The 27,389-nt window shown below is 42.5% G+C and overlaps 2 protein-coding genes across 2 annotated transcripts; both read left to right on the top strand.

Annotated features, from left to right (window-relative positions):
* The first annotated feature begins 371 nt into the window (after positions 1 to 371).
* Positions 372 to 5,143, top strand: LOC112260896 (U6 snRNA-associated Sm-like protein LSm7). Its single transcript, XM_024436265.2, has 4 exons — positions 372 to 461; positions 3,767 to 3,869; positions 4,096 to 4,167; positions 4,447 to 5,143. Exons 1-4 carry the CDS (start codon positions 456 to 458, stop codon positions 4,587 to 4,589), a joined length of 324 nt encoding a protein of 107 aa, XP_024292033.1. The 5' UTR covers positions 372 to 455; the 3' UTR covers positions 4,590 to 5,143.
* A 165-nt stretch (positions 5,144 to 5,308) lies between these two features.
* LOC112259659 (death-associated protein kinase 3) lies at positions 5,309 to 15,421 on the top strand. Its single transcript, XM_042329087.1, has 12 exons — positions 5,309 to 5,466; positions 6,448 to 6,554; positions 9,406 to 9,535; positions 9,670 to 9,761; positions 9,977 to 10,115; positions 10,390 to 10,519; positions 11,270 to 11,318; positions 11,444 to 11,470; positions 11,744 to 11,896; positions 12,165 to 12,210; positions 12,943 to 13,154; positions 13,280 to 15,421. The coding sequence occupies exons 2-12, from the start codon at positions 6,493 to 6,495 to the stop codon at positions 13,593 to 13,595; spliced, it is 1,356 nt and encodes a 451-aa protein (XP_042185021.1). The 5' UTR covers positions 5,309 to 5,466; positions 6,448 to 6,492; the 3' UTR covers positions 13,596 to 15,421.
* The last annotated feature ends 11,968 nt before the right edge of the window (positions 15,422 to 27,389 follow it).

Genomic DNA, 27,389 nt, shown 5'->3' with positions numbered 1-27,389 from the left:
ATATCAGCTGATGTATGAAGGGCTATATAAATACATTTGATTTGATTTGATTTGGTATTCTGCCGTACATGTACTGCAGGAATGGAATTTAAATCACAGAGGACGGATATGGTGGCAACAGCAGAGAAGTACCTGGGTGTACAAGATTTTACAGCAGATGAGTTACAATATGTTTTTAACAATAGTGTCCTGTCCTCCCAGGCTGCTGGCCTGGAGTAGGTTCAGATGGGGCCAAAGTAGTGGAATAGTGGTGAGGTTTTAATGGGTGCAGGGTTAGATGGTAGGGCACATTTTTCAAAGTGTAATTAATTCATACTACATAATAGTAGGGTGATACACAGCCAATACACTAGGTGGCGGCATGCACTTATAAATGTGTTTAAGGACCGCCATAATACCAACAAAGTAGAAGAAAAAGGTTGGAGTTCGAGAGGCGTGGCTGGAACAGTTTCAAAATGGCGGTGAGTCGATCATATCTTCCATGAACGTATCTAAAACGTCGTTATTTATATTTTCTATTAGCAATTGCGTGTCTCAATCTAGCTACAGTAGTGTTATCTAGCAAATGCAAGTGAGCAGAGTAGGGACATTTGCGAGCGTGCTTTTCAGGCAGCATCATGTTAATGAAACCGAAAAAGAAAAGGGATGTCAAACAAAGACAAATGACAAAGAATGTCGCTTGAGAAAAAAGAGCCAATACCCGATTGGGACGATCGTTGCGGATGACAATATTCTGCAAAACCTGCAACATTACGTTAGACTACAATAGTGCATGGGCGCTAGATCAGCATTCCCGGTAATAAACTCGTGTCCGCCGTGGACCCGCTCGTACATAAAGCACCATCCATTCAGGCTGCAAAGGCATTTATACCTCCTTTTGAATTGCAAGAAGAAATGCGTACTTTAACACAATTTCCACGACCGTTTAAGTATTTTTAGCCAATTTAGGATGTTGCATACCGCGTGTGCAACGTTCCTAATCTAATATTCAATAAAATGGTGGTAAACGAACACGCAGTTCATTTTAGTGGCCAACTCAGGAGACTAAAAGGTAGCCGCAAAAAATGGCGCTGAGTCGATATCTTAACTTAACCTAATTTACTCACCATTTGTTTTCTAGTTCTAAAAATTTGGAAAAAGGGTTATTTCAATTGAACTACAGTATTCTGACCACTGTTAGCGAGAAATTTGCTAGCGTTAAGGGCAGACTCGACTGTATAATGTTGTCAACATCAGCGTGCTAATTATCATGCCATGTTCGTACCCCAGTTTCCCTCCCCATAATCGTTAGACTACATTCAAGAAACTGGGTTCTGTTAAATCACTTCAATCCTCGTCTTCCCTTAATCTGCTTCTTCTATTGGGTTTAACGGCCGTTGGCATCCAATGTTAACGGTGCATTACCGCCACCAGCTGGAGGAGGTATTTTAACGAGAAAATAAGAATCATTATAGGAAAGGGGGTAAACGAAAAAGACATGAAACAAACCCCATCTCACTTCAATCACAGTCCATTCCTAAATACATCCCTGCTCAGGGGCCTCAGAGGGTGGGAACATTCAGCGACAGGATTTCTTGCAAGGCATCGGCTATGACATTACGAAGACCCAAGAAACATTTACCTGCATTCAATGATGACAATTTTCTCCGCTTGTGGTATACAGATTATGACCATTGCAATAAATTATACAAAGTCCACCTTTAAACATGTAACATTTCACGATCCCTCTGTTGATGTGAAACAGTCACTGGGTCATGGGGGCTCTACTACCCTTTGTTTCTTCCCTGCCACTCTGTCGACGTGCAGCAACCACTCCATCTGTCTTCAGTTATCATACTTCTTGCGCCACTTTTTCCACCCTAGAAATAACCCCCTTTGATTGGTTCAAAAATCTATACAGGAATCATTCCACTCCAGTATCTTGAGTCTTAAAAACACAACAACAAAAAACTAAGACTGCTTCTTGTGATGTTCAGACTCCACCCGGTCCAAGACATTCCAGATTTTCAACCGTTTTGCAACAGAATTGGCTTAATAATAATACACTCTGGGTTTTATTTTCTACCTGATAATTGCACCCACTTGGTGTCCCAGGTCTAAATCTGTCCTTGATTAGAGAGGAGCAATGACAATCAGCAGTGGAACTGGCTTCAAGGATCAGATTTGAATTTGCCTGGCCTATACTGTCGATTCAAAGTTGAACATGACCGATTTGGGCACTTATAAGCGCAGAAATTGGAACACAGGGGTGTCAAACTCATTCCATGGAGGGCCCAGTATCTGCAGGTTTAGGGTTTTTCCTTTCAATTAAGCCCTAGACAACCAGGTGGGATGAGTTCCTTACTAATTAGTGACCTTAATTTATCAATCACGTAAAAGGGAGGAGTGAAACCCCACAGACTCTCGGCCCTCCGTGGATTGAGTTTGACACCGTGCTTTACAGTAACATGCTATAAATCACATCAGAGTGGGTTTTTGCTGACAGCCGCTCTGAACATGAGCACTTCACACTACAATAAGTTGCCCCCGTCACTCCGGCTAATTGGGCAACTTTTGCAAATGTTTTTGTCTGAGGGGTGTAAATGCTGTAAATTGAGAGGACTCTTATGTATTTTGAAAGATGAGATGTTGAGGACTATAATAAATTTCACTTTGATGTCGTACAAGTAAGCCAAACACCTGTGATTCCAAATGCAATTCACATTTCCATATCATAAAACTCATGTCACACATAGTGTTCCTCCTCCTCTGATGTACAGTTGGATGACATCATACCCTGGGTTGTTCTGAACAGAATGATTTGTCTATTGTGAAGAGAATTTGCGGCTGAACACACACCTGAATGCGCTCATGACTCCTTTCTATGAGCACCAAAATTCGCGTCGGTATCTGTAAGATCATATTTTATAACTTAGCTAGTCATGTTGGCAATAGAACAAGCTTTCAAATGATGCCCACCTGATCCAGATTGAGATTTATAATGGGCCGTTTTTGGATTGCGTAAACAACGGTAATTGTGTGATGGCGGGTATGCGGGGCTGTATTTTAGTTTTGTCAACGGCACAGCTCGGAGAGCATCTATTAAAAGGTGCTGTTTTTGGGAAGGCTCTTCTTTGAGTCATAAAAATGCATTGCCATTACTTAAGAACTGTACACTTTGGAGAGATGGGTGACCACTTGGAGACATCAGTTAGTCCTCTCACTCAAAACACTCAAATAACCCAACATTTCCAGGAAAATTCTTATGTTACTGAATGTATTTTCATATTCTGTTATCAACAAATGTGGTAAAAAGTACAGTAATTGTAAAATCTACATTAAAGTCAACAGTGTAATGTTTGGATTCAGTATTTTCCAGTCAACTGTTGTGTCCCTGCCTTGGTCAATTTTTCTCTCTCCATAATCTCAACTGTTCCCTATTAATTGCTACCATGCTTATATGCATATGTTTTTCATATTATGTATATTTTTAAAAAAAAAAATAAAAACATTTCAATTTAGTGCTATGCACATAGGCTAATTCTCAAGAGTAAAGTGTTAAAAAAATGTATCATGATTTGGCTCAATTCAAATGGATCTGATCTCCAGCCCTGTCAGTTTTTCCCACGTCAAGTACTCCTATTGAAATAATTATTATTTGTGTCAAATAAACACATCTACATTTTCAGTATACAAATTGGATACAACTAAAAGGGGCTGCAGTCCTTGATGGTATGATTAGACTATGGGGTTCAATCCTAAATTCTACTGAATATTTTCCTTTTAGGACAGAAACAAGGAAGGAGAGAAGAAAAAGAAGGAGAGCATCTTTGACTTGTCCAAGTACATTGATAAACAAATCCGTGTCAAGTTCCAGGGAGGACGAGAGGGTAAATCAGTGAAGATAATACTTACTTAGTCCATTTCATTACTATGTCAAAACCTGAAGAACGAAAGAAAGAAAAAATACTGTGGGACTTGAGGCTTCGAAAAGAGAACAATGGCCACCTTCTGCCTGTCTGGAAATGCTTTTCCATGACAGGCCACAGTCCCCATCTTCTTTACTGTTTCTCTTTGCCTCCATTCAAGATAATAATCCTTATTTATTTGTGTCAGCCAGTGGAGTCCTAAAGGGGTTTGACCCCCTGTTGAACCTGGTATTGGACAGCACCATCGAGTACTTGCGAGGTATGTAGCAGAAACTAAGACTTGCTTGTATGATCGCATATAACTTCTACAAAGTGAAAATGCACTCCTGGTCGGCGAGGAGACTGTTGCCCACACAATTCAATGGAAAACATATCTGTGATGTTGCCCTTTAGTTAAAAAATTTACAATAAAATCAAGGTCGTATAAAGAAGGTTGTGCTGGATCATTCATGGTGGAGTTTCACATACTATCAATTACCTCTGACTTGTTATGCCACTTCCTCCTCCAATACAATTTGGTTTGATTTGTTATTTCCAGACCCTGACGACCAGTTCAAGCTGACCGAGGACACACGACAGCTGGGCCTGGTGGTGTGTCGAGGGACCTCAGTGGTGCTCATCTGTCCTCAGGACGGCATGGAGGCCATCCCCAACCCCTTCATCCAACAGCAGGATGGATAGTCCACATGCCTTATTCCTCTTGATTTCCTCACAGTAGCCCAATTCCTGGGGTGAATCTTAATTGTATTTCCTTGATTTCTCAAGTCCTCTCCTTGCTTCCTTCTTTGGACAAGAACATCCGAGGGGAGGAACCTCAGATCGTTTGCTCCAATATGCTTTGAAAAGGTGACAAGGTAGGAGGACGTGAGGAATCAAGGAAATATTATTTAGATTCACTACTATTCTCCACTGACCCTTCAACCCAAGGTGCACTTCACGTTCACTCCCATCAGCCCCACACATCTGTCCCTAAAATCAGGAAAATTATTTTGTTGTAGTTTAATTGTTGTCACCAGCCTGAATGTTGATGTAGTGTGATGAGCATGTGTTCTGTTAATCTTTTTTTTTTGGGGGGGGTTCTCTGACTAGATACGTGAAAACATATTTTTGCTGTGATGGTAAACATTTAAAAAATACTTTTTACTATGGTTTTCCCTAAATCAGGCCAGGTTTGAACGATCTGGCATATTATGGTTTTACATTACAGATGTAATAAATTTACTATTTTCTTTTAATGATGTGTGTCTTCAGTGTTTTGTATCGTCTTTGAACGTCAAGAATACGGCCCAAATGGTTTAAATAATTGGGATTCATTGAAGCTATTTGACAGATACATTTCAGCTTATTTTTTTTGTTTGTTGAGAAAATCTAAATTCATTGCTCTTTCAAGACAGTAATAATTTGCTTTTGCGGGTTCAAACTTGTGCACGCACAACGATGAAGTCAGTATGATGTCATTCCATATGGTCCATCCTCCTGTCTCAAAGTGCTGTAATTTTCTTCTACCACCGGAAATTTGACTCGGGAGAGGAATGCAGGACCCGTAGCCAGTTATAATGTAAGTATCTGACTTATAATTTGTATAGACAGAGTAAGGAACGATAAACTACCATCTCCGGTGTCAACTGACGTTATATGAAAATTGATGAGCGAATGACCAGCGAATCCTGTTCGCTAGTTAACGTTAGTGAATTAGTTCATGTAGCTAGCTAGCACGTTAGCTATCTAATATAGCATTACCAGCAAGCTTTTGTCAAAAATGTAGCTATATTTTCTTTAGAATTTGGTTTTGCCACGACCCATTATCACGGAGAAGAGTTTTGAGTTTTAATGTTTGTTGTTATTTCTAGGGAAAAAGTTAGCCGTATCCCACTAGCTCACTTCTCCAAACGGTAGCTAGCCAGTTAGCGGCTAGTTAGCTACATATGGCTAAAGTTCAGTTTTTACTTCTCAACAAAAATAAAAACAATTTGCGGTGTAATGTTAATCCATAGTATTTTCGGATAACAACACGAAACCATTGTTTCTCAATCTGAGTGTCAAACGGTTATCTAATGTTAAAACCGCAGTGAGACCCTTTTAATCAGCTAGTTGATGGAAGAAGATGACGTAAGTAAGACCGGTATGCGGAGTTCTCAGTCCTACCAGCCAAGTTTTCCTTCTCCACTCCACTATGTTCATCACACGTGTGGGTGGAGTTGAAGAAACCCAGCAACTCTGCCGTGTTGACTTTGGCCAAATAAGGACGACCACGTTTGTTGGGGGGTTGTTATGCACATCATTGGTTGGGGGTGAATTTGTTCAGGGTCAAATAGTTACATCAATTTACTGTATGTGTGTAAACTGATTGTATTGACCCCCCCCCCTTGTGGCTAAATTATGCAGCCTGTGGCATGCCTATTGTCACTCTATGATGTGTAGTATGTATTTGATCTCGTTTTGCTCATGTCAGCATCACATAAGTCTATTGTTGCTATGTTATGGGTCTCAATTTCCTTGGCAGGTACTAATAATCATGTTTCTCTGTTCTGTAATTCAGTGTGATTCAAGACACAACTTCTATCAGCAGCAACCCAGTCAGACCATGGCTGGCTTCAGACAAGAGGATGTGGAGGCGTTCTATGATATGGGAGAGGAGCTAGGGAGGTAAGATCTGACCTGCGTCTGTCTGTCTGTACAGTGTTGCTGGAGGAGGATACAAAGGAGACTTGTTTCAGCTCTCCCAATGTGTCAGTGGGCAGAATTTGTCATTTTAGGACGATTGAGGAAAACTCCTACCCAGTATGAGGAACAATGGGCCAATGCAATTAAGTGTGCCTACCGTTCCATGTTCCACATTCCAGCCATTACAATGAGCCTGTCCTCAAACATTACAATGACCATGTCACCACAGGAGTCGCTAGTGCGTGATGGGACAAAGACATCCCTGCCGGCCAAACCCTCCCCTAACCTGGACGACGCTGGGCCAATTGTGCACCGCCCCATGAGGGGAGACTCAGAATCTCTAGTGGCACAGCTAGCACTGCGATGCAGTACCTTAGATCACTGCGCCACTCGGGAGGCCCCCACCTTTAGTAACTCTTGTATGTAAAGTGAAGCAATATTTCTACAAAGATCTTAAAGATTGATTGTTGGGCTCTCCTAATGATACAATCCAAATACCACTTAGTTGACTTGAAATCACATAGCTGGATGAAAACATCCGTTGGCAAATTCCCAGTGTGTTTGTGGGACTGTTTATTCAACAGTGTAGAGCTCTCTGTCCTGTTATGCAAACCTGCTCTGTGTTTTTAACAAGTCCTTATAAACTAAACAGAGCCGGAGCACTAGAATGAGTCATGTGCTTCTACAGGATTAAACTTGAATTTGTTCCAAATGGCAACCTGTTGACGTAGCGCACTACTTTAGATTAGAGACCATAGGGCTAAAGTAGTGCACTATACAAGGAATATAGGGTGCCATTTGGGATACAATAAACCTGACTTCCTACCTTTATATGGAAGTTTTGTTTTCTGCAGTGTTGCAGAAGAAGAATGACATCATTGCCATCATTTACTGTTTTAGGTGTAGTCTAGCTGTGTATTAGGTGTAGTCTAGCTGTGTATTAGGTGTGGTCTAGCTGTGTATTAGGTGTTGTCTAGCTGTGTATTAGGTGTAGTCTAGCTGTGTTTTAGGTGTAGTCTAGCTGTGTATTAGGTGTAGTCTAGCTGTGTTTTAGGTGTAGTCTAGCTGTGTATTAGGTGTAGTCTAGCTGTGTATTAGGTGTAGTCTAGCTGTGTATTAGGTGTAGTCTAGCTGTGTATTAGGTGTAGTCTAGCTGTGTTTTAGGTGTAGTCTGCTGTGTTTTAGGTGTAGTCTAGCTGTGTATTAGGTGTGGTCTAGCTGTGTATTAGGTGTAGTCTAGCTGTGTATTAGGTGTAGTCTAGCTGTGTTTTAGGTGTAGTCTAGCTGTGTATTAGGTGTAGTCTAGCTGTGTATTAGGTGTAGTCTGCTGTGTATTAGGTGTGGTCTAGCTGTGTATTAGGTGTGGTCTAGCTGTGTATTAGGTGTGGTCTAGCTGTGTATTAGGTGTGGTCTAGCTGTGTATTAGGTGTGGTCTAGCTGTGTATTAGGTGTGGTCTAGCTGTGTATTAGGTGTGGTCTAGCTGTGTATTAGGTGTGGTCTAGCTGTGTATTAGGTGTGGTCTAGCTGTGTTTTAGGTGTAGTCTGCTGTGTTTTAGGTGTAGTCTAGCTGTGTATTAGGTGTGTCTAGCTGTGTATTAGGTGTAGTCTAGCTGTGTATTAGGTGTAGTCTAGCTGTGTATTAGGTGTAGTCTAGCTGTGTATTAGGTGTAGTCTAGCTGTGTATTAGGTGTGTCTAGCTGTGTATTAGGTGTAGTCTAGCTGTGTATTAGGTGTGTCTAGCTGTGTATTAGGTGTAGTCTAGCTGTGTATTAGGAGTAGTCTAGCTGTGTATTAGGTGTAGTCTAGCTGTGTATTAGGTGTGGTCTAGCTGTGTATTAGGTGTGGTCTAGCTGTGTATTAGGTGTGGTCTAGCTGTGTATTAGGTGTGGTCTAGCTGTGTATTAGGTGTAGTCTAGCTGTGTATTAGGTGTAGTCTAGCTGTGTATTAGGTGTAGTCTAGCTGTGTTTTAGGTGTAGTCTAGCTGTGTTTTAGGTGTAGTCTAGCTGTTTATTTCCTCTCTGGCTCTAGGTATGGTCATGCTGTGTGAGAGGGAGGGGGGCTGAGTTTGCTCAGAAAGGGTACATTAAATGGCAGAACAGAACATTCAGTTCTGTGCAGATAGAGAAGCGCTGTAGACTTAACTTTAGGAATGGCTAGACCCTCAGGAATGCAGAATTTATGAACTCTGCAAAAAAAGAAACGTCCTCTCACTGTCAACTGCGTTTGTTTTCAGCAAACTTAAAATGTGTAAATATTTGTATGAACAAAACAAAGTTCAACAACTGAGACGTAAGCTGAACAAGTTCCACAGAAAAGTGACGAACAGGAATTGAATAATGTGTCCCTGAACAAGGGGGGGGTCAAAATCAAAAGTAACAGTCAGTTTCTGGTGTAGCCACAAGCTACATTAAGTACTGCAGTGCATCTCCTCATGAACTGCACCAGATTTGCCAGTTCTTGCTGTGAGATGTTACCAAACTCTTCCACCAAGACACCTGCAAGTTCCTGGACATTTCTGGGGGGAATGGCCCTATCCCTCACCCTCTGATGTTAGGTGTAAATGTTTATTTTTATTTTTTAAATAGCCACCCACTTTACATGTTTGCATAGAGTCTTTATCTTATTACATCAAATGAAACTGCCAACCAGTGTGTTGCAATGCTTCCAGTGAACACTAGCCTATACAATTTGTAGTCAAGAATTTATAGCTTTAAATCAGGATTTTCCCCAGATTGGCTATTTGAATTTGGCCCAGTAACTCTTTCTTGTTTCCTATGTTTATGTACATATTATATTATACTATCGATCATCATCCTCATTAACTCTCCTAGTGGACAATTCGCCATCGTACGGAAGTGTAAAGACAAGAGTTCTGGCTCGGAGTACGCCGCCAAGTTAATCAAGAAGCGTCGCCTGTCGTCCAGCCGCCGGGGCGTAAGCCGTGAGGAGATCGAGAGGGAGGTGAGAGAACCACAATGGAAATAAGAATTCAGGCTCTGTGTTTTATCCTCAATCATTGTATGTACTGGCTGGACCAGCTTTATATGCCTCTTTTTAAAAATTTTAATAATGAAATAAATCAAATTAAATTCAAGGTGAATATTCTGAGAGAGATCCAGCACAGCAACATCATCACGCTGCACGACATCTTCGAGAACAAGACGGACGTCATCCTCATCCTGGAGCTGTGAGTAGAGCTACACCAGTTGATATTTGGGGCTGATCTAGGATCAGCCACCTCCCCGTCCTTGTAATCGGATTCACTATGATCTAAAAGGCTAAACTGATCCTAAAGCAGCATTTGTCTGAGACTCTTTCTGAATACAGGCCCAGACCTGTACTCAAATAGTATATTGATAAAATAGAGTAATCTTTTTAACCCTGTTCTGTGGTGTGGTCCAGAGTGTCTGGAGGGGAACTATTTGACTTCCTGGCAGAGAAGGAGTCTCTAACAGAGGAGGAGGCCACACAGTTCCTCAAACAGATCCTGGACGGGGTCTACTATCTACACTCCAAACGCATCGCTCATTTTGACCTGAAGGTGGGTAGGGTGGAGTCTGGGGAAGGAGAAGCCAGGCTGGCATTGTAAACTAAAGTTCCATCTTGACTTGACGTATTCCTTTAAACTCCTATTGGAGCAGTCTGACTCCTCACGCAATGTATAACTTGATAGACTGTTTTGAGTCATTGGCACATCAGTGAAAACGTCCAAAAGGTTTCCAGCATTTGAGAAATATACAGTTTGGTGTCTTAAAAAAAACAATCATCTGTATTGTATTATTATCTGCATTCTGAAATGTTTGTTTGTGCCATAGCCAGAGAACATCATGCTGCTTGATAAGAACGTCTCCAACCCCAGGATCAAACTCATCGACTTTGGCATCGCTCATCAGATCAAAGCTGGGAATGAGTTTAAGAATATCTTTGGAACGCCAGAGTTTGTTGGTGAGACCATAGAGATGTGTTTGTAATATGTATTAATAATAATAATAATAGCAATTTAGTGTTCCACATATTTCGTTATGTGTGAGACGCTCCTACATATTCATTTTCCTTATTTAAACATACAGTATCTTCAAATATTATATTATTATTTATTTTTTTGGACATTTGAACTCCCTTTTTCGCCCAAATTTCGTGATTTCGATCTTGTCTCATCGCTGCAACTCCTCAATGGCCTCGGGAGAGGTGAAGGTCGAGTCATGCGTCCTCTGAAATATGACCCGCCAAACCGCGCTTCTTAACACCCGCCGGCTTAACCCGGAAGCCAGCCGCACCAATGTGTCGGAGGAAACGGTGCTCAACTGAGGACCGAAGTCAGCTAGCAGGCGCCCGGCCCGCCACGCCACAAGGAGTCGCTAGAGCACGATGAACCCCCCGACCAAACCTTCCCTAACCCGGACAACGCTGGGCCAATTCTCCGCCGACATATGGAACACGCGGTCACGGCCGGTTGTGACACAGCCTGGGGTTGAACCCCAGGTCTGTAGTGACGCCGCAACACTGCGATGCAGTGCCTCAGACAGCTGCGCCACTCGGCCCATATAGCTTTAAAATAAATAAAAAGATTCCACAATGATCTTTATGTTATGGAATGGGGAAAATATTCCTTCATATTGGTTTTAATAAGTGGAGGTCTGTGTGTTGATCTCCCTGAAGACCATCTGGGTTCTAATAATCCTGCTTGTTTTACAGCTCCAGAGATAGTCAACTATGAACCACTCGGACTGGAGGCTGACATGTGGTAAAATAAACTAAGATTATTTTAAATGTTTTTCTGATTTTGAGAACTTTTTGTTATTGTTGTTTTTCTTGTTTCTTTACCCTTCAGGTAAATCTCACTAATTTGCTGTCCTCTTGTTTCTCCAGGAGTATTGGAGTTATCACGTACATTCTGTAAGTACTGCCTCACATTATAATGGTGTCAGTTGAGCGACATAAACCGTGTCAAACATTTTGTTAGATTATTTCTAAATCTACAGACATTTTTGATCATATTCTGTACCTGTTTTACAAAATGGAGAACGACACAAGTGAATGTTATTTCTGAGCAATCCAATCATTTTACATGATGAAATAGCAAATAAGCGATTGTATTTAATATTTTGTCCATACCACTTGTTTAATCTTAGGTTGAGTGTTCTCAACCTGTTGTTTTGTCTTCCTCAGGTTGAGTGGTGCCTCTCCGTTCCTGGGGGAGACCAAGCAGGAGACTCTGACCAACATCTCTGCTGTCAACTATGACTTTGACGAGGAGTACTTCAGCAATACCAGTGAGCTGGCCAAGGACTTCATCAGACGCCTGCTGGTCAAGGATCCCAAGTAAGGCTGGTTTACTGTGGATAGAACAGGCCTGGGAATACTTAGAACAACACACACAGGGACATGACAGTAACTATTTGCTTTTGTTTGTCTTGTTAGTTAATATATCATTGTAGGGACTCTAGCAAAAGATAAATGTTTACTGAATCTGTACCATAGCCTTGGAGAACTTGGGTCTTCAGTGGAAATTATATAATTGCAATTACTAAAGGCATGACAGTAAAGCAGAAAGTAGTAATTGATTATTTTGCATCTCTTATTTCTCCAGGAAGAGGATGACCATCGATGACAGCCTTCAGCATCCCTGGATCAAGGTAGACATCTCTCGCCATCTCACACATATTTTACATCTTACTGATCCCAAATGTTGGACTACCCCTTTGCCCTCTTTCACTTATAAAGCAACTGTTGGCTTTTAGCACCTGGTTTACTGCCGCTTTACTGATGGTTTACTGCCGCTTTACTGATGGTTTACTGCCGCTTTACTGATGGTTTACTGCCGCTTTACTGATGGTTTACTGCCGGTTTACTGATGGTTTACTGATGGTTTACTGCCGGTTTACTGATGGTTTACTGATGGTTTACTGCCGGTTTACTGATGGTTTACTGCCGGTTTACTGATGGTTTGCTGATGGTTTACTGCCGGTTTACTGATGGTTTACTGCCGGTTTACTGCTGGTTTACTGCCGGTTTACTGATGGTTTACTGCCGCTTTACTGATGGTTTACTGCCGGTTTACTGCCCCTTTACTGATGGTTTAATGCCGCTTTACTGATGGTTTACTGCCGGTTTACTGATGGTTTACTGCCGCTTTATTGATGGTTTACTGACGGTTTACTGCCGCTTTACTGATGGTTTACTGATGGTTTACTGATGGTTTACTGCTGCTTTACTGATGGTTTACTGCCACTTTACTGATGGTTCACTGATGGTTCACTGATGGTTCGCTGATGGTTCGCTGATGGTTCACTGATGGTTTACTGATGGTTTACTGATGCTTTTTGACCCCCTTTATCTGCTATCCATTAACACTCCTCTCCTCCCAGGTGATCAAGAGGCGGAACGTGCGCCAGGAGGAGAGCGGGAAGAAGCCGGAGCGCAGGCGCCTGAAGACCACGCGTCTAAAGGAGTACACTATCAAGTCCCACTCCTCCATGCCCCCCAACAACACCTACGTCAACTTTGAACGCTTCTCCCAGGTGCTGGAGGAGATCGCTGCTGCTGAGGAGGGGCTGAGAGACCTGGAACAAAACCAGAGGTGAGAGGGAGGGATGGATTGATTCGTAATTTTAAGTTGATTATTTTAAAAATGCATGTACAGCCGCTCTAATTGGATACAACATACGTATTCCATACATTCTAACATCTCCCTGACTTCTCCAGGTCGTGCCGGGAGGATGTGGCTGCTCTCCTGTCTATCTACGAGGAGAAGGAGGGCTGGTACAAGGAGGAGAACCAGAGCATCGCCAGCGACCTGGGTCACATCCGCCAGGAGCTGCAGCGTACCCAGGCCCAGCGCAGGCAGAGTCAGGAGGATGCCCGCGCCACCATGCTGGCTGCTAACGCCCTCAAGAGGAAGTTTGGCCGTCTGGAGAACCGTTACGAGGTCCTGGCAGAACAGGTGGCGTCGGAGGTGCTCTGGGTGGAGGAGCTGGTCAGGGGGATAGAGAAGGAGAAGGACAGCCTCGTCATGCCCTGAGTTTGGCCTGGCTTCTAGTTTCACTGACCTGGCCATGCCCTGAGTTTGGCCTGGCTTCTAGTTTCACTGACCTGGCCATGCCCTGAGGCCAGGCCTGGCTTCTAGTTTCACTGACCTGGCCATGCCCTGAGGCCAGGCCTGGCTTCTAGTTTCACTGACCTGGCCATGCCCTGAGGCCAAGCCTGGCTTCTAGTATCACTAACCTGGTCATGCCCTGAGGCCAGCCTGGCTTCTAGTATCACTGACCTGGTCATGCCCTGAGGCCAGCCTGGTTTGGTACAGACACCGGTCTTATATACCAGCTGTCATTAGATTCAGAACAAGGGCCCAGAGTTTTTCTGGTGAGGGAAAACTCTGGCCCCTGGTCCTAAGTCATGATGCTACACCCCCTCAGACATTTGATTAGGAAAAATGATCCCCCTTCCCCATCTTCCCTTTCTAATGAGAGCACCAACAATGTCCCTCCCTACTATGAATACATTTAATCAACTAAATATGTGTTTAAAGAATGTCCATTCCAGTATTTTCTAAATTAATTCATAACGTTAAAAATTGTAAAGATTGTGATTCATTTTTGCAGTATATTTGGTTAAGATGATGATACATGCATACATACAGGAAGGTTTTCTGCACCTGCAATCATTTTCCTATCGTTTTTTTAGCCCCATACTTAAAGGGATATTTATCATTAACAGCTGACTATGATTGACCAATAAAGCCCAAGGGGGTGTGGTATACGGCCAGTATACCGTGTCTAAGGGCTGTTCTTATGCATGATGCAACGCGGAGTGCCTGGACACAGTCCTTAGCCATGGTATATTGGCCATATACCACAAGCCTCCAAGGTGCCTTATTGCTATTATAAACTGGTTACCTACATAATTAGAGCAGTAAAAACAAATGTTTTGTCATACCCGTGGGATACAGTGTGATATACCACGGCTGTCAGCCAATCAGCATTCAGGGCTGGAACCACACAGGTTAGAAGTAACAACAACATAGTAGAAACAATAGAACTTGTGTTATAGGGAGATTCCATTTTGAACATGATCTTATTGACACTCAACAACCGCCTTGCTGTACTGCGAAGCTACAGACAGATGCAGATACTATACTATATATTTATACTATATAAATACTAATAGTTCTCTTACGTGTGAAGAGAGTCGTCTTAAAATGGATTGTACAAACCTGTTTTGCAACTTGCACGCAGCCTGTACATTGAACACCTTATTGCCTATACATAAGCTAAATCAAGTGTGTAGTAATGTCTAAACCTTTTCATGAATAATGGTCTAGTGACTGTCCCTCCAAAACGTTTTAGGCCGGTTTCCCTGGACCCTGGACTATAAATAATGGTCAATGGAGAACCTCCATTTAGAAAATAGCATTTTAGTTCAGTATTTAGCTTAATCTGTGTCCGGGGAAAACCGTCCCTTTCGAATACAACTGTTGCACAGTAGCCTCATACCAAATGATCTGCATGTCTATCTGCTACTATATTTGAATGATTGTTTTAGTCAGCCTTCTGTCGCTATGACCATAGCCCCACACTACAGACATTCCATGAGTTGGTCTTAAATCTATGCATCACATTCCATGTTCCACATAGAACTCTATGTACTGTACATTTCCCTAGTTTAATATACTATTTTGCACTTAAATATAGCTGTGTTCCAAACTATTTCCCATTTAATCATTTCTTCTTTTTTTTTTTTTTTTTTTTTTTAATGTACCCAAAACTTATAATGGTATATAGTGTTAAGTTTGAATGATGACATATTTAGATGGGGTTTTGTTTCAAATAAACAAACTCATAACCTAAAGGAATCTTTCTGGTGTATATTTTTTCTGTCCATTGAGATTTTGCAGGTCCAGATTTCTCAGCTTTTTTTTACATAAAAAAAAGGATCCTTCCACCTGGAGCTTATGGAACTTGTCTCTCAGTTTCCATAGTAACTCAGAACTAAGGAATATGATCTTTGTTTCCCTTCGACAACATGACTCGGTCTAACAGTTAAGTCGTCCGGGACGTACTGTAACCTGTTGATGGCAATGCTGCTCACCCTGTGGTGTCTCTCACTGTGATGTGGGCCAGTGCAAGGTAGCCCAAAAGGTGTGTGGACCACAGTGCCTGCCTGCTTAGCAGTAAAGCTTCCCACTGGGCAAAAACAGGTTGAATCACCATTGTTTCCATGTCATTTCAACCAAAACATTTAATGTGATGAAGTTGAATCAATATAGAAAACCTAAGGGACTTTACTATTTTCAGCCAACTTTAAACCTAAAGCCAATAAAGGGGGACATTTTTGGTTGATTTCACATTATTTGACAACTCAAATGTTGAACCGACATCCGTTCCCAGTGAGTTCCTCCCTCTGGGTACAAGCCTCCTGTCCTGGGGGTGTACTTGTAAATCACACTGGCTCACACTACAGAAACAGGAGATGGATTGGTGTCCTGTCCAGGGGGTGTACTTGTAAATCACACTACAGAAACAGGAGATGGACTAGTGTCCTGTCCAGGGGGTGTACTTGTAAATCACACTACAGAAACAGGAGATGGACTAGTGTCCTGTCCAGGGGCTGTACTTGTAAATCACACTACAGAAACAGGAGGTGGACTAGTGTCCTGTCCAGGGGGTGTACTTGTAAATCACACTACAGAAACAGGAGATGGACTAGTGTCCTGTCCAGGGGGTGTACTGTAAATCACACTACAGAAACAGGAGATGGACTAGTGTCCTGTCCAGGGGGTGTAAAATCACACTACAGAAACAGGAGATGGACTAGTGTCCTGTCCAGGGGTGTACTTGTAAATCACACTACAGAAACAGGAGATGGACTAGTGTCCTGTCCAGGGGGTGTACTTGTGTCACACTATAGAAACAGGAGATGGATTGTGTCCTGTCCAAATCACACTACAGAAACAGGAGATGGACTAGTGTCCTGTCCAGGGGGTGTACTTGTAAATCACACTACAGAAACAGGAGATGGACTAGTGTCCTGTCCAGGGGGTGTACTTGTAAATCACACTACAGAAACAGGAGATGGACTAGTGTCCTGTCCAGGGGGTGTACTTGTAAATCACACTACAGAAACAGGAGATGGACTAGTGTCCTGTCCAAAAATCACACTATAGAAACAGGAGATGGATTGGTGTCCTGTCCAGGGGATGGACTGTACTTGTAAATCACACTACAGAAACAGGAGATGGACTAGTGTCCTGTCCAGGGGGTGTACTTGTAAATCACACTACAGAAACAGGAGATGGACTAGTGTCCTGTCCAGGGGGTGTAAATCACACTACAGAAACAGGAGATGGACTAGTGTCCTGTCCAGGGGTGTACAAATCACACTACAGAAACAGGAGATGGACTAGTGTCCTGTCCAGGGGGTGTACTTGTAAATCACACTACAGAAACAGGAGATGGACTAGTGGACTAGTGTCCTGTCCAGGGGGTGTAAATCACACTACAGAAACAGGAGATGGACTAGTGTCCTGTCCAAAAATCACACTATAGAAACAGGAGATGGATTGGTGTCCTGTCCAGGGGGTGTACTTGTAAATCACACTACAGAAACAGGAGATGGACTAGTGTCCTGTCCAAATCACACTACAGAAACAGGAGATGGACTAGTGTCCTGTCCAGGGGGTGTACTTGTAAATCACACTACAGAAACAGGAGATGGACTAGTGTCCTGTCCAGGGGGTGTACTTGTAAATCACACTACAGAAACAGGAGATGGACTAGTGTCCTGTCCAGGGGGTGTACTTGTAAATCACACTATAGAAACAGGAGATGGATTGGTGTCCTGTCCAGGGGATGTACTTGTAAATCACACTACAGAAACAGGAGGTGGACTAGTGTCCTCCACTCCTAAATAGCACCTGGGCCAACACAGGTTTAACACACTGACTGACGAGGTGACACCAATCGGTGCGACCTACGTGCTAAATTCCAACCTCAAAACATGAATAAAAAACCAAAGCCTGTAACAAAGGCTTATTTCCTTTTATCTAGGTACCTCCCAGGCTACAATAACTCCAACCAGAGCTTATCGTGTGTTTACCGGTACGATCTAAACTTCATTAAACGGGCCCTGACGGAGAAGATGGAGGGGGCAAAGGTCATGTGAGAGAAAGACCCGCAGGCCTTGCTGGAGGTGATAAGGCTGAGCCAGGAGATGCTGTTGCTAAGAGACTGACAGAAACTATCATGTCGCTGTGTCTGTCTGCAGGAGAATGTGTGTTTACATTTAGCCTCCAATACCACTTTTACATGTTTAACATCCTCGTTCATGTTCAGAATATATACTGTTGATAGATTTTATATGCTGTTTATGTTCAGAATACACCTCTTTGGAGACAATAATATATAATATACTGAACAACAATGTAAACGCAGTTACAGTTCATATAAAGGAATCAGTCAATTTAAATAAATTCATTAGGCCTTAATCTATGGATTTCACATGACTGGGCAGGGGCACAGCCATGGGTGGGCCTGGGAGGGTAGGCCCACCCACTGGAACCAACAGGACCCTCAAAAGCTTCTACCTCCAAGCCATAAGACTCAATGAACAAGCATTTCGCTACACCCACAATAACATCTGCTAAACATGTGTATGTGACCAATAAAGATTTGATTTGATAAATAGTTAGTTAGATAGCTACCCGGACTATCTGCATTGACCCTTTTTGCACTAACTTTGACTGAATTGGTCCACTCACACAGACAGCATTGTGAAGAAGGCGCAGCAGCGCCTCTTCAACCTCAGGAGGCTGAAGAAATTCGGCTTGTCACCAAAAGCACTCACAAACTTCTACAGATGCACAATCGAGAGCATCCTGGCGGGCTGTATCACCGCCTGGTACGGCAACTGCTCCGCCCTCAACCGTAAGGCTCTCCAGAGGGTAGTGAGGTCTGCACAACGCATCACCGGGGGCAAACTACCTGCCCTCCAGGACACCTACACCACCCGATGTTACAGGAAGGCCATAAAGATCATCAAGGACATCAACCACCCGAGCCACTGCCTGTTCACCCCGCTATCATCCAGAAGGCGAGGTCAGTACAGGTGCATCAAAGCTGGGACAGAGAGACTGAAAAACAGCTTCTATCTGAAGGCCATCAGACTGTTAAACAGCCACCACTAACATTGAGTGGCTGCTGCCAACACACTGACACTGACTCAACTCCAGCCACTTTAATAATGGGAATTGATGGGAAATGATGTAAATATATCACTAGCCACTTTAAACAATGCTACCCTATATAATGTTACTTACCCTACACTATTCATCTCATATGTATATGTATATACTGTACTCTATATCATCGACTGCATCCTTTTGTAATACATGTATCACTAGCCACTTTAACTATGCCACTTTGTTTACATACTCATCTCATATGTATATACTGTACTCGATACCATCTACTGTATCTTGCCTATGCTGCTCTGTACCATCACTCATTCATATATCCTTATGTACATATTCTTTATCCCCTTACACTGTGTATAAGACAGTAGTTTTGGAATTGTTAGTTAGATTACTTGTTGGTTATTACTGCATTGTCGGAACTAGAAGCACAAGCATTTCGCTACACTCGCATTAACATCTGCTAACCATGTGTATGTGATAAATAAAATTTGATTTGATTTGACTCATCACATAAACTCCTGTTAGTTTATTATCTGTCACTGTATTCCTAGTTATACTGTATGTACATATCTACCTCAATTACCTCATACACCTGCGGTTTGACACGGTACTGGTACCCAGTGTACACTGAGTGTACAAAACAGGAACACCTGCTCTTTCCATGACAGACTGACTAGGTGAACCGGTACATCGCCTTGTATAGAGGTCCTGGATGGCAGGAAGCTCGGCCCACGTGATATACTGGGCTGTATGCATTTTGGTAAATCCGACCACAACTCTATCCTCCTGATTCCTTCTTACAAGCTAAAACTAAAGCAGGAAGCACCAGGGACTCGGTCTATAAAAAAGTGGTCATATGAAGCAGATGCTAAACTACAGGACTGTTTTGCTATCACAGACTGGAATATGTTCCGGGATTCCTCCGATGGCATTGAGGAGTACACCACATCAGTCACTGGCTTTATCAATAAGTGCATCGAGGACGTCGTCCCCACAGTGACTGTACGTACATACCCCAACCAGAAGCCATGGATTGCAGGCAACATTCGCACTGAGCTAAAGGGTAGAGGTGCCGCTTTCAAGGTGCAGGACTCTAACCCGGAAGCTTACAAGAAATCCTGCTATGCCCTGGAACGAACGATCAAACAGGCAAAGTGTCAATACAGGGCTAAGATTGAATCATACTGCACAGGCTCCGATGCTCGTCTTATGTGGCAGTGCTTGCAAACTATTACAGACGACAAAGGGAAGCACAGCCGCGAGCTGCCCAGTGACACGAGACTACCAGACGAGCTAAATCACTGAGCACCCTTTTTAACGGGTTACAGAAGGGAATTTAGAGTTAAGCACATACTATTCCTTTACTGGCCTTAATAGATATTACCTCCACCCACTTGGTAATGTGATGGGTCACCGTCAGACACCAGCTGTTGCCATTCCTGGATTTAGTGAAGGGTCCAATGAGGTCCACCACTAACATTTAAAGTTTTATAGAGAGAAGATTATTTTATATTCTTACCCATATACGAGTCATGTTGTATGCAAACTTTCATACTTGTAAGGACACACACACACACACACACACACACACACACACACACACATTCTATAATATTGAACTCTGCTGTGGTCAAATAAAGCATCCATTACAAAACAACTTATCAGGGCTAAATTTGAATTGGGACCCTTACCGATCATATGCCATGACGAAACAACTTTAATGGGCTTCAACTCCGGCACCACAGTATTCACCCTCACACATTTCTGGCAGGCTAGACAGGGTAGTGACCTATAAGCACAAAGTAACAAATTGATAAACAAAAGGTTATTTCCGTTGGCCAGCTGTCCACCTCCTTGACAATTCCCCATCAGAAGAAGGAAGTGTAGGTTGATTTTGGCAATCATGTGCTTCTCTCCGAAATGGCCAGCATGCATCTCGGTCAGCACAACCTCTTTCTCCTCCTTAGTAAAAAATCACACTCCTGTGTGGCTGGCCATCCTTCCCCCGTAGGTACATACTGTATGATTACTTAACAAGTTGGAAGAGAAGAGTTGTTAAAATACTGAAGTCTAAGTACATTTCCATTGCTGTCTTTCTCCCTCTGAATCTCTCTGTCCCTTTCTCACTTTCATATTTTCTTTCTCTCCCCCTCCCCCCCCACCCCCACCCACTCTCAATTCAAATCACGGGTTTTATTGGCATGGGAAACACATGTTAACAATGCCAAAGCAAGTGAAGTTGATAATAAACAAAAGTCAAATAAACAATATAAAATTAACAGTAAACATTACACTCACAGATGTTCCAAAAGAATAAAGACATTTTAAATGTCATATTATGTATATATACAGTGTTGTAGCAATGTGCAAATAGTGAAAGTACAAAAGGGAAAATAAATAAACATAAATATGGGTTGTATTTTGTTCTTGTTTGTTTGTTTGTTTGTTTGTTTGTTCTTATTTGTTCTTCACTGGTTGCCCTTTTCTTGTGGCAACAGGTCACAAATATTGCTGCTGTTATGGCACATCAGTGGTGCCTTCAGTACTTCGCCTGGTTGGAAAAAATAAATTTAAAAAATCTTCTCAGGGGATACCATTGAAGTGCAAGCTACATAGAAAGATTAGGCTACAATAACAGTAACAGCTAGCTAACGATAGCTAAATAAAAATGTCTGGCTAGCTGACTAGGCAGGCTGAGGTATAACGTACAGTAGCTAGTGTCGTAGAAATATTCAGTCAATAATATCTCTCAAATACCGGAGCCTGTGAGTTCAAATAGTCTTTTATTACAATATAATAAAAGCCGAGCCAGTTCATGATAACAACTAACTTTCCAGTCTTGGCACACACTTCTAATACATTTTTCCTTCTTACGTCACACACATAGTAACTCCTCTTAATGACTCATCCACTCTGGCATTTAGCCACCAGTTATCTTTTTGCCTTGCACTAATTTTTAGTTTGGTTTCATATTAGGGCATGGAAACTTTAGAGCCACACCAATAGTTAAAACATACAGACGTGTTCTTGACTAAGACAGAGGCATGCATGTAGGTCATAGACGTAACCATAGCAACAGTAAATATGAGGTCATACCACTGTTACAAAAATAACCAGACATGTCCACTCCCCAGACAGGTGCATGTCTAATGGTGTCTCATGACCCAGAGCACATATAGAGAGCACTAGTCTTACTGGCACCTCTGAAATAAATAATTGCCACACATGTTCTGGAAAATTCTCAATACTAGCAACGTCAATCTAAAAACAGCTCACATTATTTATTCATATTGTTAGTGTTTCATACTGGAGAGGGAATGCAAAACAACGACGCTGGACAGAGTGGAATCAGGTGTATCAAAAAGGCAGTTTATTGGTCAAAGTTATCTTGTCCTGCCGTTTATCGTGCACGGACCTAAGGAATGTGACTCTGTGAGGAGTCAGAATAATTAGGCTGCTCAGCCAGAGTTTACAACAGAATGTATACACAGAATAATGTAGGTGGAGTCTCGTCGTGTTGATCTTCTGACTGGTCCTGAAGAGTTGGAGGCGGGCCTTGCTCTAGCCAGAGCGGGCCCCATTGGTGCACAGCAAAGTCCTTTGCTCTTGGCACCCGACCAGTAGGGGGGGTAGAGTGTGAGTGTACAGTGCTTCATGAGATGTATGTGTGTCAAGGAAAGCGTGGATTTTAGGGACTGGTAATGTCTGCTTTAGGCTCAGGTGTTTCCTGTTTATGCAGGAGTGCATGTAGGGTTCAATGTCAGTGAGATAGCTTGGCACTTCTAAGCTCGTTAGTGTTGCAGGCTGCTCTTCGTAGTTTTACAGGGGAGTATATTTGCGTGATGGCAGCTGTGTGTCCTTCAGATAATCATGTTATTGCACCTAGGCTCTAAACTTGACTGAGGACACTGGGCCCAGAGTTATCTGAGGGCATCCGGTTTAACCAGAGTGTTGGTCTGCTAGTAGTGCTCGATATTAGAATTATTTATATAACAATATTTAACAATAGTTTATTATATAAAGACATATACAGTTGAAGTCTGAAGTTTACATACACCTTAGCCAAATACATTTAAACTCTGTTTTTCACAATTCCTGACACTTAATCCTAGTAAAAATTCCCTGTTTTAGGTCAGTTAGGATCATCATTTTTTTATTTTAAAAATGTGAACTGTCAGAATAACAGTAGAGAGAATTTTTTCAGATTGTATTTCTTTCATGTCACGGGATACTAGGAGTGGTGGGTGGAATCAGGCGCAGAGAGCAGGGTTCAGTAGATCGTCAATTTATTCTCCGGCGCACAAAACGGTCATACAGGGCGCATAGAATAGACCAGCCCAAACTAAATTAAACTAAAATACACACAGGTGAAACTAATAAGACAAAACCAACAGACAAACGAAAAAGGGATCGGTAGTGGCTAGTAGGACGGTGACGATGACCGCCGAGCACCACCCGAACAGGCAGGGGAGCCAACTTCGGTGGAAGTCCTGACATTTCATCACATTCCTAGTGGGTCAGAAGTTTACATTCATTCAATTAGTATTTGGTAGCATTGCCTTTAAATTGTTTAACTTGGGTCAAATGTTTCAGGTAGCCTTCCACAAGCTTCACACAATAAGTTGGGTGAATTTTGGTCCATTCCTCCTGACAGAACTGGTATAACTGAATCAGGTTTGTAGGCCTCCTTGCTCTCACACGCTTTTTCAGTTCTGCCCACAAATGTTCTATAAGATTGAGGTCAGGGCTTTGTGATGGCCACTCCAATACCTTGACTTTGTTGCCCTTGAGCCATTTTGCCACAAGTTTGGAAGTATGCTTGGGGTCATTTTCCATTTGGAAGACCCATTTGCGACCAAGCTTTAACTTCCTGACTGATGTCTTGAGATGTTGCTTCAATATATCCACAGAATTTTCCTTCGTCATGATGCCATCTATTTTGTGAAGTGCACTAGTCCCTCCTGCAGCAAAGCACCCCCACAACATGATGCTGCCACCCCTGTGCTTCACGGTTGGGATGGTGTTCTTCGGCTTGCAAGCCTTCCCCTTTTTCCTCCAAACATAACGATGGTCATTGTGGACAAAAGGTTATATTTTTGTTTCATCAGACCAGAGGACATTTCTCCAAAAAGTATGATCTTTGTCCCCATGTGCAGTTGCAAACCATAGTCTTGCTTTTTAATGGCAGTTTTGGAGCAGTGGCTTCTTCCTTGCTGAGAGGCCTTTCAGGTTATGTCGATATAGGACTCGTTTTACTGTGGATATAGATACTTTTGTACCTGTTTCCTCCAGCATCTTCACAAGGTCCTTTGCTGTTGTTCTGGGATTGATTTGCAGGGGAACAAATACTTTAAGGTCTCAGAGCGAGTGATGTCACCGATTGAAACTCTATTAGCGCGCACCACCGCTAACTAGCTAGCCATTTCAAACCGGTTACACATAGAAGGCAATTAGCTTGTCTGGTAGGCTCAGCGTCACTGGGCAGCTTGCGGCTGGGTTTATCTTTGTAATTTATGATAGTTTGCAAGCCCTGCCACATCCGACAATCATCAGAGTCAGTTTAGTAGGTTTTGATCTTAGACTGGTATTGACGCTTTGCCTATTTGATTGCATAGTGGGATATCTTTTAAGTGTCCGGATTAGTTTCCCGCTCTTTGAAAGGGGCAGCTCTAGCCTTTAGCTCAGTGCGGATGTTGCCTGTAATCCATGGCTTCTGGTTGGGATATGTACATCAAATCAAATCAAATCAAATTTTATTTGTCACATACACATGGTTAGCAGATGTTAATGCGAGTGTAGCGAAATGCTTGTGCTTCTAGTTCCGACAATGCAGTAATAACGAGCAAGTAATCTAACTAACAATTCCAAAAAAAACTACTGTCATACACAGTGTAAGGGGATAAAGAATATGTACATAAGGATATATGAATGAGTGATGGTACAGAGCAGCATAGGCAAGATACAGTAGATGGTATCGAGTACAGTATATACATATGAGATAAGTATGTAAACCAAGTGGCATAGTTAAAGTGGCTAGTGATACATGTATTACATAAGGATGCAGTCGATGATATAGAGTACAGTATCAACGTATGCATATGAGATGAACAATGTAGGGTAAGTAACATTATATAAGGTAGCATTGTTTAAAGTGGCTAGTGATATATTTACATCATTTCCCATCGATTCCCATGATTAAAGTGGCTGGAGTAGAGTCAGTGTCATTGACAGTGTGTTGGCAGTAGCCACTCAATGTTAGTGGTGGCTGTTTAACAGTCTGATGGCCTTGAGATAGAAGCTGTTTTTCAGTCTCTCGGTCCTAGCTTTGATGCACCTGTACTGACCTCGCCTTCTGGATGGCAGCGGGGTGAACAGGCAGTGGCTCGGGTGGTTGATGTCCTTGATGATCTTTATGGCCTTCCTGTAGCATCGGGTGGTGTAGGTGTCCTGGAGGGCAGGTAGTTTGACCCCGGTGATACATATGGTCGCTGTCGGGACAACTTCCACAATGCATTTATTAATGAAGCCGGTAACTGATGGTGGTAAACTCCTCAATCCCATTGGATGAATCCCGGTACCTATTTCAGTCTGCGCTAGCGAAACAGTCCTGTAGTGTAGCATCCACTTCATCAGACCACTTCCGTATTGAGTGCGTCAGTGGTATTTTCTGTTAGAATTTCTGCTTGTAAGCAAGAATAACGAGTATGGAGTTGTGGTCAGATTTGCAAAATGGAAGGCGAGGGTTTGTATGTGTGTCTGCGTGTGGAGTAAAAGTGATCTATAGTTTTTTTCGCCTCTAGTTACATGCTGGTTGAAACGAGGTAAAACGAATTTCAGTTTTACTGCATTAAAATCACTGGCCACTAGTTGCGTCGCCATTGGATGAGCATTTTCTTGTTTGCTTTTGGCCCTATACTGCTCGTTGAATGCGGTCTTAGTGCCAGTATTGGGTTTGTGGTTGTATATAGCTGCGAAAAATGTATGAAAACTCTCTTGGTAAATAGCATGGTCTACAGCGAGCAGAACGTAGAGAATTCCTTAATATTAGAGATAGCGCACCAGCCGTTGTTAACAAAGAACACACACCTCCCTTGAGTTTACCCGGTGCTGCTGTTCTGTCCTGCCAATGCATCGAAAAAACAGCTTTATATGTATATTATCCATGTCCTTATTCAGCCACGACTCCGATATTGCAGTTCTTAAGGTTCCGTTGATAGGATAGTCTCGGAGCTCGTCCTGTTTGTTCCCCAGTGACTGTACGTTCGCCAATAGAACAGAGGGTAGATGCAGTTTATGTACTCGCCGATGTAGTTTTGTCAGGGTGCCCGCACGTCGGGCCTCTCTTACGCCGCTTTTTTCTTTTCTGAGTCCGCGGTGAGCAGTGTGTCCTGAGCCTCTGACTCTTTGTAGTGGTAATCTTCATCCTAATCGAGGTTAGTGATCGCTGTTTTGATGTCCAAAAACTATTTTTGGTGACAGGAAATTATGGCGGAAAGATAATGTACAAAAAAAAAAACACACAAAATGGAAGAATTGGTCAGGAGCCCGTAAAACACCTGCTATCCAATGCAGCACCATTACTGCAGTCACTTTTTCCTGTACTTATTCACTTGATGACAGAACAGAACATGTTACAGTAAAGGCCTTTTTACTGTGTGTTGTGTTTTTGGTTTATGTTTGTGTATGATTTTTTGCCTATGTAATTTCGTCAACTTTTAAATGAGGGAAATTACATTGCTCCTGAGTTCAGTATAATGTACTACATATCCCATGAATCAAACAGCGCGAAACTCGGAAATTGAAATAGAGAACGGAAGAGATGAGAATCCCATTGGGCAATGAATAGAGCAACGTATAACGCCCAGACTGTCGACCAATCGGGTGGACGTTGTCATGTTGCGTCACGTGGTTGCTAAACTAATCATCATGCAATCCCTTCTCGAAGTCAAAGTATCTTGCCGCGTTTAAAATCACGGGGAACTCGGAAATCTCTGACTTCAGTGCGTTCATGACAACTGGGAACTCAGGAAAAAACGAGCTCCGACTGTAAAAAAACGTTTTGAACGGTCATCCAACTCGGAATTATAAGTCATGAAGTCGGGCCTCTTTCTAAAGTTCAGACTTTCCGATTTGATAATCACCAACCTCATGATTTGACCTCGTTTTTTTCCGTGTTCCCAGTTGTCTTGAAAGCACCATATATCGAGAAACCTGCCTATTTTCCTCGAAAGTAGGTAAGGTCACGATTCCAAAGCTATACAACGTTACAGAGAAGCAATTAATTATCTCACACCTCGGAAAATACTTGTAATGTTATACTTGTTCACGGAATTGATGCTAATGTTGGGTTTTTGAGCTAGCGCCCATTCACTCTTTGGAGGACAGCTCTCTTTATCCCAGAATAGCACAGAATGCACCGCGACAATATGGACAATATACACAAGTCCAGTGGAGTTTCCCATCTCCTCAAAAGTATCTCTGTTTTGGTTTGGGCGGGACGTCACTAGTTACCACAGCCACAAAGTAACAAACCCCGACTATTTCTACAATTTATATTTTTTAAATCGTATTTGAAACATAACCTTAACCAGACTGCTAATCTTAAGCCTAAACTTAAATAAAGAA

This window comes from Oncorhynchus tshawytscha, linkage group LG10 (genome assembly GCF_018296145.1).
Source record: "Oncorhynchus tshawytscha isolate Ot180627B linkage group LG10, Otsh_v2.0, whole genome shotgun sequence".
NCBI lineage: Eukaryota > Metazoa > Chordata > Actinopteri > Salmoniformes > Salmonidae > Oncorhynchus > Oncorhynchus tshawytscha.
This window is presented reverse-complemented; position numbering and strand designations above follow the sequence as displayed.